The following is a 19,994-nucleotide window of genomic DNA, read 5'->3' as shown; positions in this document are numbered from 1 at the left end:
TTTGAATTGAGAAAGCTTCCTGGAGAGGAGGCGAAACGTCTTCAACAACGAAAAACAAGTCCAGTTGTTTTGTTTTTTACTTTTTTTGGAATGACCATGACCTGGATGACTGAGAATGTTCACCAGCATCTACAACTCATTAAGGAGATCAAAGAAGAACCCACAACAACATGGAAAACACTGTTAAGGTACATGATTAAAAAAAATACCATCCACTGGTACCAAGGCCAAGACCCCTGCGGACCAAAAAGAGTATGAAGGCCTGCTTCACATTTACTAAAACACATATTGATGATACCCAACAATTTTGGGAAAATATCCTTAGGACTGATGATAAAAAAAAACATGGAACGCTTTTAAGGTGTGTGTCCCGTTTCACACAGGTCAGTGATTGGAGGAACGACAGCAAGTCCAAACCTACAGAGTGAAACACTTAAATAATATGAAGTCCTAGTCAAAGTCAGGACTCAAATCCAAATTACATTTTGTGGCAGGATCTTAAATAGGCTCTTCATGCTCAGAAACTCTCCAGTGCACCTGGATTAATAAAATTCAACTGGACCAATTATCTTCCACAGTGTCTGCTACTGCAAACGCTTGATGGCAGACCCCGCCAGGGGAGGCACAACCAGTTATTAGGTTTAGCGGGTGACTACCTTTTCACACAGGGCCATGTTGCTTTGGATAGATTTCCCCTTCATAATGAAATTGTCATTTGAAAACAGTTTTTGTATTTACTCAAGTTGTCTTTATCTAATATTAAAAGTAGTTTGATGACCTGAAACATTTAGGTGTGACAACAAAAAGCGAATAAAAAACTGTAAAAAGGTAAATATTTTATGACTTTATATGACGCATAATAGCCTGTTTTCTTTCTCTTTTTTTATTAGGACTTACTGTTCTATTTTTGTGGTTAGTTACTTTAGATCCAGTTAACTTGCTGACTTCATCCAGCCTAAAAACACCTCTTAGCCTCCACTAACCCTGATGACATCAGCTGATTAGCCGCGGAGCCCGGAAGGTGAGCTCACTTTAACGTGATTTATATTTGATTCCTCAGCCCCGTGTGTATGAGTGTGTGAACCGCGCCTTTCTGGCATTATATCAGCACCTACTCCTGGTCACGGGAAGCTCTAACAAACCTATCACTGACCACAACCCCCGGCTGAAATCACTGAGCTAGATTCTCTTTGTGTCAGCATGTGTGCACATCCACGGCACGCATATGGAAAAACGCCAGCTAGGCAGATTCAGCCTGCACTCATTGCAAATTCTGACTTCATCTGTGCTTCAGCTAGTGTCTTTCTCAAGGTGAGCATGGCATTATGCTTAAAAGACACAAGTGCCTGAATTCTGAATAGAAACATATTTTTTATTTCCCCTTCTAGCAGATTTAGACAACACTGCATGGATCCAATTAAAACGTTTCAAGCAATACTTCAAATACTAAGAGATGAAATCAAGCCTGAAGACCAGTCTGACACTGATGTTGTTTTAATGGGTGAGCCTAGGTCTAACAGGAATCATGAGAAGAATTTCAAGAGATCAATATTAAAACGCTCATGTAAGCTCACGTTTGAGCTGTGTAGATTTAAAGACCTTGATGAACTGGACCAAACAGGGTATAATTATAGAGGGAGATTATGGTTAAATAATGATGCAAACCTTACAAAAGTAGGATTTATTGGCTTTTTCACAAGGATCACGTGTGTTCTATGCAGTCATTGCTTGCAGAGAAACGTAAATAAGTAACAGTTTTTAATTTTATACTTTTAACTGTGAAAATAAATGAAAAAGTTGTTTGCATTTAGCTTTTGATTACATTTGAGTTTATGGCTTTCTAAAAACACCTCTTGATTCTTTTTTTAAAACAATCCAAAAAATATCCCTCATGAGGGTTTTAAAGACCTTTTTCTTTACACGTTTTAAAGGACGTTGAAATGATAACTAGTCCACTGTTACTAAATTCCTGGAAGTTCGAATTATCTGGTTTTCTTAAGGAAGGCTTAAAAAAGAGCTCTTCATGCTCTAAATCTTTAAAAAGAAAATATTTTCTCTATTAGCCTCAAGTTAAGTTTGATAACGGTATCATTAAAGTATGGAACACCAATGATGCCATAATTTAATAAATAAATATTTATGTATTTTACATTTTAAGTAAAACAAATTCTAAAATGTATAAAAATTCAAATGTGTAAATACTTCTAACATTTGATTAATTTAATAAACAAAATTAAATAACAAAATGTGCAATTCAATCAGAATAACTTGAATTCTTAAAAATATACTTTATTATTATTACTGTATTTATTTCATACTTTTATATTTGCTGTACCCATCATGTAATAATATAAAGTGTCATCATGGCATAAACCCTGCAATCTGACTGGTTAACCCAGTTAAGTGAGGACCCACCACTTTGTCTATAGCAGTGCTAGCCACTCCCACTGACTCACAGATAAAATATCGAAAGTTTACACATTTTTTTTATTTTATTTTATTGATTCATTCATTTTATATAGGTATTTCTAATATTATTTAACACATATTAGTGTTGGATTTTGGCATTTATGACAAACTGACAATTATTCAACATGAAGGTGTGCAGATTCCACTATGAAAAAACCCCATTTTTGTACAAGCTGGGCTGTTTTACCTAGAATCAACATTTACCTGTAGGGTTTTAGTTTGACCGCAGCACATATTTCTGAAAAGCCTCTACCAACAAAATGACTAAGTGGAGCGGACCTGTGAAATGGAACGGAGAGTGTCTTTCAGGGCTAAAAACAGCAGCGTTTTTGTGCGGTGGGCTCGGCGGTAGGTGAAGGAGCAGTGGTGGTGGTGACGATGGTGATGGGAAACCGGAGATGGGGAATTGCAGATTACCTGAGCGTGGAGCGAGGAGGGGTAGGTGAAAGCGGGTGGAAGGGCCGGCGACAGCTCGGCCGGGTACAGCGGGTATGACGCCCACACATCTGGGCTGCTGGGATATAGAGCAGGCACTGTGAGCTCATCTGTGGAAAGAAGAAGAGGAGTAGTGGAGTGAGGAGAGTGGTAATGTGGATGGGTGGGTGGAGAGAGAGAGAGAGACAGGGTGAAGGTGTGGCGGTGATGGTGGTGATTGTGGAGGTGCGCACTGGGGGGAGTTTTCATTTTGTGAAGTTGATTCCTCTTATTTCATTGCCTTAAACCCTCTAAAAGCCCAAACTTTGTACAAGTACTGTTTAGTTAAAGCTCAACAACTTCAAACATACACTGCGAGCCTGTAAAGCTTTGGATTGCAAGATAGACTTAGGTAACAACACAAACACCAACATAATGCTGTACAGTGTTTTTCGTGTAATGAAACTAATTAGATTCAGTTTTCCAGAAATACAAATGTAGCTATTGGTACATTTATGCTCTAGCAGCCATGTTGGATTTTTGGGCCAGTTTTGCGCTGTTAGGAAACCGCAGCCTTCTAAATTGGGAAACCTGCCATCGACGTTTAAACAGATGACATGGATGAATTGAGAGGAGTTTTTATTCTCATGTACAATGTCAGTAATTCCGGAGACTGTAAACTGGTAAAAGAAAACTTATTTTGAAACTTATCTAAAGTATCAAAAGTAGAACAAGTATGTTAGTTATTAAAAAATAAGCTTTTGGTTCTTGTCATTTTAGGCCTGCCATCAAAGCCCCCTTTTTGCTTACTGGCAAACTATTGGAAATCAACATCAGACAAACCACTATTTCAGCACCAGAAAACTTCTTTAAGCAGTCTGAAGTGAAGCCTCAGGGATATTGCAAATTACTTTTTGCAAGATAGACTTAGGTCCTTGTCCAGCTTAATTATTGCTCTGACTGTAGATATGGGCGCGTTTAGGTGCGTGGCGACTCTCCTGTAGCCAATGCTGGACTATTAAAGATGTATGCTAAAGGCATATTTTCCTTTGTGGAATGGCATGTTCTCTTGCATTTTCCATTCAGAAGAATAGCTAAGAGAAACGTGCCATTGTGCCACGTCATATATATCCAGTGTAGGGGTGTCCCGATACCAGTTTTTTCCAGACTGACTACAAGTACGAGTAACAAATTGGGACTTATAGATCACACGTAACTTAATATAATTAACCACCGTAAACGACTGATCATCAAAGGCGACGGATTTGGTAAGAGCTTCAGGTGTGTTTCTGGAGTACTTGCTGAAATCTTGGTTGTGCTGCAGCAAACTCTTTGAATTCTGTCTCATGTTTAGTCTTGAAATGCTTTATCTAATTTCTGTGTTCTTTTTTTACCCCTCTTCACAGCTTGGCTGAGCACAGCGGTAAGTCTGCTTTTTTGGTATCCTCCATGTTTACCTTGAAATAGTGTATCTCCAAACCACGGACATCTTCTTTTTTTGAGGTTCAGCAAACAACCTCTTGGTGCATTAGCACCCCTACCTGGAATGGAGAAGGGTCTAGCTTAGGAGTTGCATCGCAGAGGGAAAAATCAAACACAAGATTGGTATCGGTTGAGAGATCTCCCCATCAAACAAATGCACACAATTTGAAGATTAGATATTTTTCAAGGTTTGCTGCGTAAGTTCACACTATTCAATATTAATATGTGGGTTTTTTTTAAGGCTTTTAAGACATCTTTACCAGCCGCGAGAAAAAATGTGGCGTGTGATGTACATACAATCAATAATATAACAGGTTGCTTTCCAAAGCTTTAACCTTTCTGTTTTAGCCACAGCAAGCAAAATAACTACCATTTTAGTGTTTTCCTGAACTAACAACCTGGCTTTGAATGTTAAATCCTCTTTTAGTGATGCTTGTACAGCTAACATTAGCTTCTAGCAACAGATAGGAAAAACTGAATGGTTTTATGTACCTGTGTTTGAACACAAAGTCCTGCTATTCTACAGATTACTAACTTCTGCAGTGGTAAATCAGGCCCCTGTTAGACTCTAAATTGGATATATGCGAGAACAAAAAAGCTTTACAGGCGGGGCAAGAGTAGCTAAGAGAAGTTGCAAATGAGAGGAAACCACCTCAGCCATAATTTACTCGTAAATCTAGGTGCAAGGTGACTGTGAAAAAAAAGTGCACAAGTCAGGAAACAGTGCTGTGTGGTGAACAGGGAGTGTACACTTAACGACGTAAAAAAATCAGACAAAACTGGGTAACTCATTGGAGAACCATCAGACAAACATAATTTTAAAGGAGCATTTCTCTGTACTTTCCTATCAAAGCATGATCAGGAAAACAAAATAGCTGATTAAAACAACTCTTATCAGGAAGTGAATGAAATTTCTCTCCTGGTGATTACGTCATGGTTTCATTAATCGTTTCCGTCCATTTTCCTCTGAGGCACCCAGTAACACCCCCTTCTCTGGCAAAGAAAAGATCCAAGATAAGAGCGGTTTGGTCATTCAGGAAGAATGCACTAGTACAGCTGGTCTATGTTTAACTATCAATGAATGATTCCTGCAAAACCCTTTAACCTTCGTGGAAAAAAAAAAGAAAAATGTTTAACCAACTAGGAACTGGGTGAACACATTCCAAACACACCTGGTACTTTCAGGTCCAACAGTTAACAATGAGCATGCACTGTTAATAAGTAGTCCATCTGTGAGAGCATCAATGTTTCACCAGATGAGCTCAAAATAAAACAGCATGTAGCATTTCATTAATCACCTTACATTAAAATGTATTTTTTTTTTAAAGCATGACCAAAACATCGATTAAAAATGTTCTACCGGAGGGAAAAAACAGAGTATTCTGTGTTTTCTTGTCAACTAAAGCACATAACTATGCACAATAAACAAAATCCTAAAAGGGAAACAGCTGTTCGGTCCAGCTCAGCCAAAGGAAGCAGCAGCACAAAGTAAGACGCACTCAAGGACAGGCGGATGAGTGAGCCGAGCACTTACATGGGTCTCTGCTAATGAACTGTGGCCCGGGGCTCTGTTGGGACGGAGGGGGGTTGGGCGTGCCGACCAGCTTGTTCTTGGCCATCTTGGTGTTGGCCTTGGCGAACTCCAGCCGCAGAGTTTGGGGAATCTCTGGATCAAAACGCACCCCCTGAGATCAACCGGAAAGATGTGTAAGGGAACACCTTATTTAGTAACACAGCAGTCAGGACAGTGAGCGGGCACAAGCGGATTCAGTATCTGGACAAAAATAATAAAGAAACGTGCAAATTTTATTTAATTTACTTAATTTGTGAGTTGTAAAAAAACCTATGAGTGAGTGAGTTTGGCATACTCGTTGTAGAGTGGTTTCTGGTTTGAAGCTACAACAGTGTTTTTTAAACCAACAGCATCAAAAGTTAGCCAGTCGGCTGTGTATAAGATTTAAAAAGAAGAGACATTCCCCCAAGTCAAGATGTTAAAACGCCTTTTGCTGCTGGAGTTTGTCTCATTATCCAGGCACTGTCAGTGTGTGACTGTCTAGTGAAGTAAAGTGGCTTTAAGAAGTGCATACAACCCCTTTAAAATGTCTAGTTTTTGAGACGTACTGTAAATAAAAGAAGACTGGGATAAATAATTTAAATCGTATTCCAAAATGTACTATGCAAAGTTCAAAAGACAAATCTGCTACATTTAACTTACTTTATGTTTCTAGATTAGTTCAGGTCCTCTACCACAATGCAGATTTGACTAAACAAGAGCACAATTTAAAACATCCTGCTGCCTCTCATGTGCTTTACTGACTTTGGATTTATATATATATATATATATATATATATATATATATATATATATATATATATATATATATATATATATATATATATATATATATATATATGTATATATATATATATATATATATATATATATATATATATATATATATATGTATATATACTTTTTGAGATCAAACTACATTTTGAACAATAATCGTAAAATTTCAGTATGCTATGCATTTTACCTTTTTTGTGTTTGTTTTACTACTGTGAAACTGTTTGTCATTTATGTTGTGAGGTTTTTGATAAAAGATAAGCATAATCATACGGATCTAAACTGTGGTTAAAAGATCACAATGTCACTCCTGGTCACATATCTAAACAATAATGCCTAACTGAGTTTTTTTTTTGCAGCTTTCCTTACTCTTTTGTTTCTATTTTCTAAAGGTTTTGTGGTTACAAATGAAGCTGGAGAAGGTGGAAAATCGAACTCAGTGATGAAAGCCTGTCAAAACTCCTCTCTGGGGATGTCTGAGAGGCAGTCCAACATAAAATGCTTCTTCAAACACCAGCAGATCTTACACACAAAAAAAAGCACAAAAAAAAAAAATCTGTTGGCTTCAGTCGATTTTTACAGTATTAATGTGAACTTAAAGTCTGGGTAAGCATCCAAATTTGAATTTTCCCCATGTTTCAGTTGTTTTTATAACAAAGTCAATTATTCCTGTTTACAGAGTTCTCGGACATCTTTTTGTTTTCCTTGAAGGTTGCTCAAAGCAACGTAGCGATTATGGCTCACCACAAAATGACTCCTAATGATGTTAACACCAGGATTACTTTGCTTTCACAACCACCCTTCAGAACGGGGCGGCTAAATTATTTTGCTTGGCACTTACTGTATGATGTTATGTGATAAATGAGGAGGTGATTACGAGAAAATAAAATCTTGCTGTCTAGTATTTGGTGCACTAATAGAGCAATACAGAAAGCAGGAGAAAAAAAAACATAAATTATAATGCGGTGTTCTGCCGTTCCCATGTGCTGTTTACACATTTACCAGGTTCTGACTGGTTTCTCGAACTGTCACAGTTTACAGTTTTTTTTTTAATATATCATATGGAAATGTACAGCTTAGAACTTGTCTGTTTTGATAAAGCTTATAGTTAAAGTGGTTTACCTTATACAGAGCAATCTCTATGGTTATACTGCTGTGTTTAAGGTGCAGGTGGGCATACTGACCCCCTTTTTGCACTGCTATTTTCTCTTACTACTCATATTTATACATATCTTAATTATCGCTGCCTATATAGAGAGTACTCCTGGCTCGGTGACTTTGTTTTTAGCTATGTCTCCTTCCTGTATGGGGGTCACAGAGGCAGCTATTGCTGCCAATAACCATGCCTACTGTATTAATTTTTCTTTCCCATAACAAATACCCTTCACTCAGTACCTCTGTGTTTAGATATGTCACTTTCCTGGACAAACCCACTACACTATAGGAGCTATTACTGCCATTAACTTTGTGTTCTTTGTACATTTTTCCAAAGAAAATTCTCTTGCCTCATTGCTCGCATGTTACTGTCTGGAGGAAGTCATTCCCGGAGCTGTTGCCGTTACTAACTTCCTGTACTCTTTGTTTTTCTTTGTAACAGAAAGTCCTCCTGGTTCTGTGCCTCTGTGTTTAGCTGAATCTCATTCCTGGATTAAGCCATTGACTGAGCTATTGCTACAAGTAATGCTGTGTACTATTTATATTTCTTTCCGACAGACGGCAGTCCTGGACCAGAGCCTTTGTTTTTGTTTGCATCGCATCCCTCGCCTCTTAACCCCTGGCCTTGGTTTCTTTGTGTGTAAAGGGAGCGGCTCCACTCCCTGGTCATCACATGCCGGATCATGAGGAAGGATTGTTGCAAACTTATCGTATCGCTGGACTGCACTGGAATGAATTTGGTTGATCTGAATTGAATTTGGACTAGAGGGTGACACGGGGAATGGATTTTCACTCCTGTCCCATCCCACTCCCACTGAAAAAAGTCCTGTCCCGTCCCACTCCTGGTAAAATTACTCCCACTCCCATCCCGCTCCCACTTAGAATGACTCCCGCTCCTGTGCCACTCCCATTCTTGTTGTCTTCACTACGTTTTCTGGCAATACATTAAACCTGAATGTCTATGAAGGGTCAGTTAAGTTCCTGTTTTAGCTGTAGTAAAGGCCAGTTAAAGTAAAAGGAATAATAATAAATAAATAATAACAAACAAGGAAACAGACCATGCCTGTCTTAGCTGAATAAACCAAATGTACAATGTTGCCTTTTACTAATTCATTAAGTAATTGTTTCACTTGAACAATAAAGTTACTTTTATATTTCAAATTGCTGAAACTAAAGAATAATGCACCTAGCAAGAGATATATACTCAATTAAGAAAAAGTGCATAGAGGCATTACTGTCACAATTTTGATAATATACCTCAATGGTTCATAAACTCAGTTTAGTAAAAGAAAAAGTTGAATATCATTCAAGCATATTAGTATTTTTCCATTTTCAATAAAATATCCACAAACTAATTAGGGTTTACTATCAGAACCAATACATTCATCGAACATTAAACACATTCTTAGACAGACCTTTCAACTTTTATCAAAAATTGAGAGTGAGGTTATGTTAATTTTCGGGGGAGGTGCAGAGCTGGAGACGGAGCTAACTGGACCCAGGAAAAGTCAGTCCAGTTGGCTCCGTCTCATTTTTATCCAACTAGACATGGAAGTAGACGTGTTTTACTTTTGTTAAAAAGTGAAAGAGAAGTGTTAACACGTTGTTCAGTTAGTGGGTTAAAACAGAAAAAAAAACACAACTGTTCAAATAATACTAAATAAAATAATAAAGTAGTTTTAAGTTATTGGCTGTATTATTACACTGTTGCACATTGGAAAATGAGTCCAGGAAACGCATTTTACAAGCAGGGTACTGAGTGTTAACACCGTGACGTTCAACTCTCCTCAAGTTTGTTAATATCTGCAACTTTACAGACGCTCTGTGAGTTTAATACATAATAGTCCTTACTTCTGACTTTGTGTTGCAAATCCAACTTTTCCAGGTTGAGTTCACCACTAGAGGTTGTCTCTCCCCCCCATTCTGTTTTTGAGCGCTGGCGGAAAAAATAGACCGGAAGCACTGTTGGCTTCTGGGTCGTGTAGTTCTTTTGACTTGCATTATAGTTTAGGTTTCTTGGGGAAAAAAATACAAAATGGCGGCGCCGATCCTACATTTTTGATTTTCTATTTTATTACATTTTTTGCCATCCATCCTAGTTTATTGTACCTGCTATTGGTTTAGTCCCGCTCCCGTTGATATTTAATCCTGTACCGTCCCAAACACGTGATATTTACTAATGTTGACTCCCAATGTTGATTCCCCAAAAAATGTCAGCCTCTAATTTGGACTGAATTGGATGCTGTATTGATGGATATGGGTGACTAATTTATCTCATAAATTGCTTGGCGATTGCGTTTGGAGTTCGACGCCCGATAAAAGCTGCTCACTGTGGATTACTGAGCAATTTAAAATCAAAACCTGATGACACAACCCTGGCCAACACATGGTGTCATTTAAAACTCAGGCAGATAAGCCAAAAGAACCTCGATATGCTTCCTACTGAACTCTAGAGCTGTAATGTAATACAAGGACATCAGATCCCCCATTTGTCACGACACGGTCGGCTCTGAAGCTGTAAAGGAGCCAATAGTTTAGGCAAATGTTAGGCATGCCACTGCCAGAGTCCTTCTGTCATGGCACTACTCATGACGAGTCAAACAAAGGGAGATTTTACTCCACGTGAGCCGTTGGACAAATCATTTCTCCTCTCAGTTCCTTTTGCTTGAGGGAACATTTGGAATGCGGCAGAAATAAAGGCCCCATTCGTCCAAAAAGCAAAGCGGATATGCGCTTACTTTGCTCGGAAGCAAGCAATATGGGACGAAAACTTATAGGCAGCCGCCAACATGATCGCATCAACCATATCTACTTGCCTGCATAGGACACGGAGCAAAACCAGAGGTCAAACCGGCTGAGGAGGAAAGCAGCCGAGGTGTGAAGTTCTCTGCAGCAGAAGAGCAAGGAGCTGCCGGGGATGGGCTTCTCATCTCGTCCCAGCAGGCTCAGGCAAAGCTGAGCTCCAACAAGCGAGTGAAGACTCTTCTCATGAAAGAGGGAGGAATTAACTGGGATTGCCTTGGCTCAGGGCGGCTCGCGGCTTCTGCCGGTGGAAGCTGCAGAGGTGTAATAAGCTGCAAAGTTATAATGAGGGGCCCGAGCTCTCCGGTGTTTGAACCGGGCTGAACATCCACTTTGGAGTGCTTCTTAGACTTCTTCTGCACCACCATCTCTGGTTAATGTTTCTGTAATTTAGGGGAAATATAGCAGAGCTCCTGATAGGAAACAAATCCCTCATTCCTCTGGAGGTTTCTCCGTCTTCCACACGGCCATATCTAAATATGCAGATAGATGTTTGCAAAAAAAAAAAAAAAACTTATCTCCATACGACCTCTCGGGAACATAACTCTTCCCTCCGAAAAAAAATAAAACAATATTATTCCCACTTAGAGATTCTGCAGAAACGCTGTAGCGTGTGTCTGGCTCATAATAAGATGATAATTTTTCTCCTTTCTTCTTCTGTCTGCTCTGCCTTTGATACACACCAACATCTCCAACATCTGAAAGTCAATACGCTCCACTGTCACGGTCCCACTTTGGTTACGGAGATAAAAGTGATCTTTTTCCGTCACGAAGATATCAACAAATCCCCCCCCCCCCACGAAAATAAATAAATAAATAACAATAGAAAAGTAAAGGTTGTGAAAGCTGGAGTTCGTTACCGCCTTTGTTTTTAGAACGCAGGATAAAACCTCTGAATGTGGGCTTTGTAATTTTTTTTTCTATTTTGAGCCCGCCTCACCAAGGCTTCTGCTGAGCTACAGTCTGGAATAAGGGAGATTAAAATTAAAGCCTAGATCAATATCCTCTATTTATGCACGCAAGAAGACGTCGTTTTCTCCAAAACTTGCGGCATTCGCAGGCAAAGCTCAAAGAAGCAGATTTAGTTTCTTAAACAGCGTTGCCTTGCAGCAAGAAGGTCGCGGGTTCAGATCCTGGCCTGGGGGTTATTCTGCATGGTGTTGGCATGTTCTCGTTGTGCACGGGTGCGTTCTCTCCGGGCACACTGGCTTCCTCCCACAGTCCAATAACGTGACCATTAATTGCTAACAGTCTCTAAATTGCCCTTGGGTGGGAGTGTGCGTGTTTTTGTATGGTCGTGTTGCCTGTGATGGACTGGCAACCTGTCCAGGGTGCACCCTGCCTCTCACCCCATGACTGCTGGAGATAGGCACCAGAACCCCCCCCCCCCCCTCGCCACCCTGCACGGATAAGCACGTCTAGACAATGGATGGATGGATGGATGGACTGCTAGGAATGCTATAATTGTTGTTACGTCGCTTGTGGTTTTCAAGTAGAGATGGTGATCAGAATTCTGTGGTCGAATACCAATCTCCAATTTCTGTAAAGTTTAGACTTGTCCATGGTAACTGCAGCTGATCCCGGTTTCTTTTTAAGAACTATGACACAAGAAGATATATATATATAAAAAAAAACTGTGTTTTAGCCTTCTACCTATGAGCGATCGTTTGTTATTCATATTAGAAGCAGATCCAACATCAGGCGATGTAAAACGGGATTGTACGAAGACCTTAAAACAAAGTCAACTAAAGTAAACTAAAAATAAAGTTTACATTTTTACTGTCCTTAACATCATGAAGGTATATTTGATGGTTTGCAACCGAGTTCTGTCAGCCCGCCAAATGAGCAGCTTGTACCAGGCTACCCAACAGGGCCGACTACATTCTTAGTGCGGCTCAGCAAAATAAATAATAATTTATGTATTTATTTGGTATGAAACCATGCACTATAGAGTATCTGCTTGATGTTGATTTATTCTGTTGCACTTTGAAGCATCTGAGTTGGATCTAGAGTTAGTCATGCGAAGCATATGCCAGCCATGGCGCCACTGGTGGCTTACACTGAGTTTCAAGACGTTTACAAGTAATTTGTCTCATGTCTGTTTCCTTTTCCTACAAAGCACCTAAAATGTTATAAAATATTCACTATTCAATCATTTATGGCTTGAAATCTTAAATTATCTGACTGTCAACACGACAAAGCAAGTCAAGATCTACTTCTGCTCTCGTTTCGAAACAAAAGTCTCAATAAAAAACAGGCTAGGTCACACGCTGGCAGCGACTGGATATTATTCTCCAGGCAGATACCACTCAGATGAGATAGCATGGTAGCGTTGTAATATTGTGAGCACGAGATCTTGTTTTATTCCTCGTGGCTCAGTATTTTGACTTGGCCATAATATATTTGCATATGAATTGTTGTGTTTTTTGGTTGTTGTTTTTTTTTTTTTTGTTCTGGGGGAGGGGGAAGTATTTGATGGGCCACGGAGGAATGTTTATCTCCCCTCATCTAAAATCCATTTGAGTTGCAAAAAAAAAAAAGAAAAAGAAAAGAAGAGACATGCTTTGCGCTGAGCTGGTGCTCGAGCGATGAGGGCATGACACTTACGTTCAAGGCATTCTTAGCAGCCTCCGCCTCTGATCGGCTGTCAAAGCTGACAAACCCCACCGGCTGGGGAGAGAAAGGAGACAGAACAAAAAGGAAGAAACATGGTTTAGGGCAGAAAACTGAGTCTGCGTTTCTGTCTGAATGACAAAAACGTTGTTCTTTTATATTTATATATATATATTTTTTTTTTTCATTTCTTATCAGAGTCAACTCTTTCCCTCTCCATCGCTCTTCCCCTGTTTATAAAACTGTGGCGACACGAGGGGAGATAGAGAAGAAGGGGGAGTAAAAAAAAAAAAAAAATGCAGTTTAGTTTGCACAAAGGGAGAGTTCAACGTTCGGGCTCTCCTTTGCCCAAATACGGGCAACGTGGGGAACGAGAAAGTGCGTGTAAGAGTTGGTGCAGACAAAGAGGAGGGAGGGAGAAGAAAGCTGAAAAGAGATAGAGAGATGAGAGGAAAAAAGAAAGAAGACAAACGAGAGCAGAGCTTAAAGGTGAGAGGTGAAAACTAGAGAAAGCCAGACCAGATCTTTTGAAAGTATCTGAAGCCGGCCTGCTTCGCGACATTTGTTTTTACAGTCTGTTAACTTTGGAGACCTGATGCTGTGAAAAACCAATAGGAGACGACGGAGGTGGGAATGCAACAAAAAGAAGAATAAATCCACAATTATGCTGTTTGGGCGAGTGTGGATGGGGGAGCCTCCAAACACGTCGCTCCCTTGGGTTCACACCGCTGTCTGTAATCTGGAAAAGCAGTCGAGGGTTATGGGAATTTGGAATAAGTGGAGCGAGAAGCAAGGAGGAAGGGGAGGGGGGCGCAAAAGGAGAAAAGGACGAAACACTCACATAAAAGAAAAGAAGGACTTAGTGAAGACGTCAGGAGGAGGAAGCGTAGCAGGAATATAAATAGAAAGGGTCTGAGGTCTGCCTGCTGCTGCTGCTGCTATATATGGAGATGCCTGCGAGTTCTGCGACTGGCGGAGGGGGAGCGGGCCGATCGATTGATTTATGTCGCCGTCGTCATTGCCATTAGCCGGGAGAGGCAAAACAAAGCAGGGGCACTTCTGGACAGTGCTTTGTGACTCCTGACTGAACGTGAGCATTAGCTGACATTTGTCATGTTGAGGATGGCATTTATTGGGGGGGGGGGGGGGGGGGCAGAAGGTAACGGATGCCCCTTTTCAGTTGGTTCAAGGGCTAGCAAGGAGACAAGTTATCTCTACGCATCGAAGACGGCAAATTAGCTAAAAACATACGGTTCAGATTCTAAAGTAGCGGCAGTCGTTTTCTGGCTCTTTGGATCATTTTCGTAATGCCGCTGCAGAGACCAGTCAGCATAATAATGTCAACTTCACAGTTTGAGCACCAACCAGCTTCCAGGAATGACTTGTGGTAGTGAGTTACGCTGTAAACGTCTTTTAAAAGCACTTGCTGGTGCAATTGTAGGGGGAATTCAGAGATTTCTTAATTGCAGCACTATGATCTTAAACTGCAGGGTTGACCAAGAGGGAAGCTCAAAACAAAGTAATTTAACAGAGTAAAGCACAACTCATTGGTTAAGGTGCTTTTAACAATTTATGTTCCATCCCTAATCACTTTCAGAAATTTTTTTTATGTCTTGTCATCAAGCCACTTAAAGACAAATTTATGCCCGTTTTGGCCTTAAAGGGGATATAATGTGCAAAATCCCCTTTTTTAGCCCTTAAGTACATTTTATATGTACATAAAGTCTCTAGGGATGCAGATAATTTAGAACGTAGTCTCTCCAGGTGTTGCGTAGATTGCTTTATATTGTGTTTAGGTCATATTTTTCAAGCCGTACAGTTTTCTCTGTTCGCTGTTAAATATTTTGGAACAATAACGTCACAGCATTTGTCGCGGAGCAGCTAAACAAGGGCATGAACTTCCGGCTCAACAATTTTGCAAAATCTGCCATTTTTATTTTATTCGCCACCATTTTGTAGGCCGAGCTGAAGGACGCTGAAGCTACAAGTGGAATTACCTGATTTACAGGCGCTGGTCATTAGAATATCATTAAAAAGTTGATTTATTTTTTCAGTCATTTTATTTAAAGGTGAAACTTGTATATTATATATTTCAAGTGTTTATTTCTTTTAATTTTGATCATTATAACTGACAATTGATGAAAACCCCAAATTCAGTGTGTCAGAAAATTAGAATATCACTTAAGTCCAATAAAAAAAAAGGATTTCCAGAAATAGCAAACAGGCTTAAATCGGAGGCAACAGGACTTCAGTTCAGTTCTTTCTGAAAATGTTTCGACACCTTTCCAGTGTTATGATTTAGAGTTTTGTTGGTTTGTTTTGGACTTGAAGTTTCAGCCTGTCACCTGCCACCAACCAGGGCTTCCTCTGCTCACCTGCTCCCCAGCCTTCAGATCCCCGCCTCACTCACCCACTCACTGCCAGATCGTCACATCACATCAAGTCGTGCTCTGCCGCCGTGGTGTTTTCAGTTTGTCTGTGCTCCACCTGCATCGCCTCAAGTCTGGTTCCACCTGCGTCTCCTGATCTGTTTCCCGCATTCAGCATTTACAAACCCCTTTTTTTAATGTAACTGCGATCGGCTGAAATCTGGGTTTGTTACATCCAGGAGTCTTTGTCAATTCTGGTGGCTCAGCTGTTTGGTTTGGGACACATAGTTGGTTTTGTTTCACAATCCTCTTTAGGATGCAGTCACCCCTGTTGCTTGTACACCTTTTTTTCTACCACATCTCTTCCTTGCCTTCACCTCTCTATCAATGTGCTTGGACACAGAGCTCTGTGAACAGCCAGCCTCTAAGGCAATGACCTTCTGTGTCTTGCTCTCCTTGTGCGAGGTGTCAATAGTCGTCTTTTGGACAACCGTCAAGTCAGTCGATTCCATGATTGTGTCGCCTACAGAACTAGACTGAGAGACCATATAAAGGCCTTTGCAGGTGTTTTGAGTTAATTAGCTGAGCGTGGCACCAGGCGTCTTCAATATTGGACCTTTTCGCAATATTCTAATTTTCTGATATACTGAATTTGAGATTTTCATTAGTTTTCAGTTATAATCATTAAAATGAAAAGACACTTGAAATGTATCATTTTTTGTGCAATTAATGAATATAATATACAAGTTTGACTTTTTGAATGGAATTACTGGAAAAAAAAAAAAAAACTTTTTCATGATATTCTAAGTAAAAAAAGGAAGACATTAAAAATCACCTTTAAGAACAGTGTCTCACAACAAAAGCAATTTCGGCCAGTCATGCACATCCATATATTTTTAGGATCGCTGTGCAGAGCGTTATTGGTGCTCACCATACAGGAAGAGGAGCGCCATAAACTCTCCAAGCCCGTGTGTTTTTATGGGCATATAATCAATACAATACCAGACAAAATCACTGTGCTTGGGCTACCTTTAGTGGTACCAGTCTGAGTTAAATCGGCGTTTATCAGGGTAAACACAGAACTAATTTAACATCCAAAACAACGAGCTTTTCAAGCCTATTCGTCTTTGTTTGAGACAGAAACTACTCAATAGACAGGTGCACTGGAGAGTATTTAATGTACAAACTAAAGCAGTCAGCGGTGAACCATTATTCACCCATAATGTGTGGAACAGGATCTGAGATTGACATGAAAGCCTAATTAACTGTGTTTCAGTTGCAAGTCAGAAAACCAGAGCAGTAGGCTAACTGCTGTGCTAAATGAGAAGCTACCTAACAGCAGCAGTAAAACTGGCTAATGACAGCATATTTCATTCTGTTTTATGTATAGAAACACTAAATGAACATGTTTATGAGCAGAGGTTATACAGCACATTTAAAAGACTTGATGAGATACAAATAAACTGTTTATTATTTTTGTAAACTACAAACATGCAGTTGTTATTACGAAGAGGCCAGGATAACGGAGGGACATCTGACGTTTGACTTCACGAGACTTGGTTCATTTTCCAACTTGGAAAAAAGAAATATGGGTAAAAGTTGAAAGGAGAATGTGCTGAAAACCAGTATTTTATTGTATTCAAAAGCCTGTCACAAAGGAAGATATTTGGATACGTTTCTTTAGCCGAATCTGAACAAAATCCTAAAGATGACAGCTTGACGACCAAGAAGCAATTAGCTGAAAACGCTCCTTTGTCACGACTATGCGGGATTTCTTTCCCGTTTCCAAAAGATGTGTCCTTCCCTTATCCACTTTCCTTATGTCCTTTAAGAACACACTGCACAACTCACTGCCCTGCTCAGTTTCTGGATAAAATAAGCGACGGAGCTTATTGAAGTCCAAAGTAAAACACTGAAATACCTTTATAAAGCCTGAAAAATGGTTGATAAAGACCACTAATAAACATCAGGCCACTTGAAAGTAAACCATGAAGAAAACAGAGGTGGTTTAAAACTTTTACACAGTGCTGTACATCTGTCTAGTCGCTCTCATGTGGTGTTGTTGTAATGCAAGTTTTAAAAACCTACAGCTTGGTCAGTGAAGCTTATTTATTACGGGCAAAACTTAAAAAAATAAAAAAAATAGCACAAACATTTTAGAGGCCGGAGAGGCTGTGGACAAGTTCATAGATGTAGCAGCTTGAAAAAAGACCAAACAGCTATTAGTTCTGCGGGACGAACAGCAACACTCAAAGTCTAAGCAGTGCTAAACTGCATCCTGTGCAACTTCGGTACTGCTGAGTATTCTGTGAACGCTTCACACATCATGAAACTATTACTAAAATTGGGAGAAATGTATTATTTGAGTCTTTTTTTTTTTTTGCCCGATACGCCCAAGGTTTTAGCAGAACACGTTTTAGCAGGAAGGAGTGTGATGTGAACATATAAGAGGCCTGACTCTGATGTTCGGACACCTGCCAGACTAGCTAATATTCACTACAGGTCCCCTGGAGGCAGAACTCAGAGCTCGTGTCAAAAAACGCTCGTTCTGACACCTTCAATCCCCCCCCCCCCCCCCCCCCCCACCCCCCACCGCCCATCCTCACACGTCCCACCAGAGCTGACTGTGACTACAAGCCCTCTATCAGACCGCCAAAGGCAAGTTGGTTCAGCGTGTTTCCCCCCTCCCACCAGGAAACTTCTTTTTCCCCCGTTAAAAGGTACTTCCCAACAAAACAAGGGGCCCCGATCCCTCCCTGTCAACAAGCCGAAACCACCAAGATGGAAAGAAAAGGAGATGAAGAGAATTAGGGGTTTGACAGATGGGACATTTTGTTTGGCAGCAGCAGCAGCAGGAATTCAGGCATTTTTTTTTTATGAAAAGAAGAAGAATTAAACATACCTGCTTGGAAGTAAGTTTTATCAAGGATCCTTCGTAGCCCTGAAAAAAATAACAAAAACAGAACCATGATGCAGAAAAAAGTATGTATAGAGTTCCTTGCAGTAGTATTCATACCGTTATATTATTGCACCCTTAATATATTCTATGTGTAGTTTATGTGAAAGACCAAAACAAAGGATTTTATAACTGCTATATGTGGGAAAATAACTGGTTTTTAAAATTTTTTTCAAAAACCTGAAAAGTGTGCATTTGTATTTAGCACTCTTAACAACAGATACCGCTAAATAAAAAAGAAATATGCAAGAATTTTTTTCTTAGAAGCCGCCTACTTAGTAAATAGAATCCTTTAGTGTAATTTAATCTGAGTATAAACCCATCTGAAGACCGACAGGCACAGCAGACAGATCAACCTACTGAGAGACGGTGGTCCGACTAAACTGATGGGCGGGGCAAAGACAGCACTAATCAGATGAGGAGCGTAGAGGACCATGGGAACTCTGGGATGCTGTATGCCATTGTTCAAATTGATTTTAGGAGGGTCGGTTTTATTTAACAATGTTATTGATATTGTACTGTTTTTGTTTGTTTTTTTTGGGTTTTTTTTGGGGGGGGGGGGTTGGTAACTAAATGTTTAAGTCTTATCCTGGTTAAATAAAGGTTGATGATGAGGAGCTGCAGAGATCCACATCTTAAGCTGCAAATTGTGGATTCCACACATCTGGGTGGTGGGGAATGGCGAGGAGATAGCTATTACTAACCAAAATCCACAGGAAGCCCCATTCAAAGTTTGCCACGAACCATGTAGGGGGGGCAGCTAGCATGTAGGGGGAGTGCTGGCCGAGTGGTTAGAGCAGTGCACTCTGGGTCCCTGAGCAAGAACCTTAACCCCTGACTGCTCCCCAGGCGCCGCACAGTGGCAGCCCACTGCTCCCCAACGGGGATGGGTTAAATGCAGAAGTGAATTTCTCCATATTGAGATCAATAAAGTTAAATTATTATTATTATTATTATTATTGGGAAGAAGGTCCTCTGGATGGACTTTTGCTGGCCAACATGCAATGTGCATTCAGCTTCCACTTAATTCTGCGCTATTTTCTGAATGTCACATCCATTTAAACACATTTAACATTGCGGTTATAACGAGACATAACGTAGAAAAGGTTCAAGTAAGGTTTACCTCCAAGGGGCAACGGTATCTGGTAAAACGTTTAACATTTGCTTTACGTGGTAAGGTTGCTGTTCTTGAGTGCTTATGAAAAACCCGTATGGATCGGATTCTTGTGTCTTATCTAATTGTTCCAGGCTTCCAGCTCTCAACACTCATGATGTAAACCTTTTTACTCGGCGTACATACCATAAGCATCGTCTGAGAGAGGGACTTACATGCATTATTATTCAATCACTTAAACGGCAGTGCTCTTGAACCATTAAGGTGCATTAT

At 40.1% G+C, this 19,994-nt stretch overlaps 1 protein-coding gene across 7 annotated transcripts in view; it reads right to left on the bottom strand.

The window, feature by feature from the left end:
• Positions 1-19,994, bottom strand: part of LOC105936218 (RNA binding protein, mRNA processing factor) — a 59,854-nt gene that overhangs the window by 18,146 nt on the left and 21,714 nt on the right. For 3 of the 7 annotated variants that reach the window (XM_036146466.1, XM_021323760.2, XM_036146467.1), the window contains exons 3-7: positions 18,554-18,592; positions 13,277-13,339; positions 5,900-6,050; positions 4,341-4,424; positions 2,887-3,014 (exon numbers count right to left, since the gene is read on the bottom strand). In XM_036146466.1, coding sequence (XP_036002359.1) covers positions 2,887-3,014; positions 4,341-4,424; positions 5,900-6,050; positions 13,277-13,339; positions 18,554-18,592 — 465 coding nt within the window. The remainder of the gene's footprint in view (positions 1-2,886; positions 3,015-4,340; positions 4,425-5,899; positions 6,051-13,276; positions 13,340-18,553; positions 18,593-19,994) is intronic. The other 4 variants (XM_036146464.1, XM_036146468.1, XM_036146469.1 and 1 more) reach the window with 2 other exon arrangements.

Source organism: Fundulus heteroclitus, chromosome 14, assembly GCF_011125445.2.
Source record: "Fundulus heteroclitus isolate FHET01 chromosome 14, MU-UCD_Fhet_4.1, whole genome shotgun sequence".
NCBI lineage: Eukaryota > Metazoa > Chordata > Actinopteri > Cyprinodontiformes > Fundulidae > Fundulus > Fundulus heteroclitus.
Note: the sequence above shows the minus strand (reverse complement) of the source record. Positions and strands in the feature narration are given on the sequence as shown.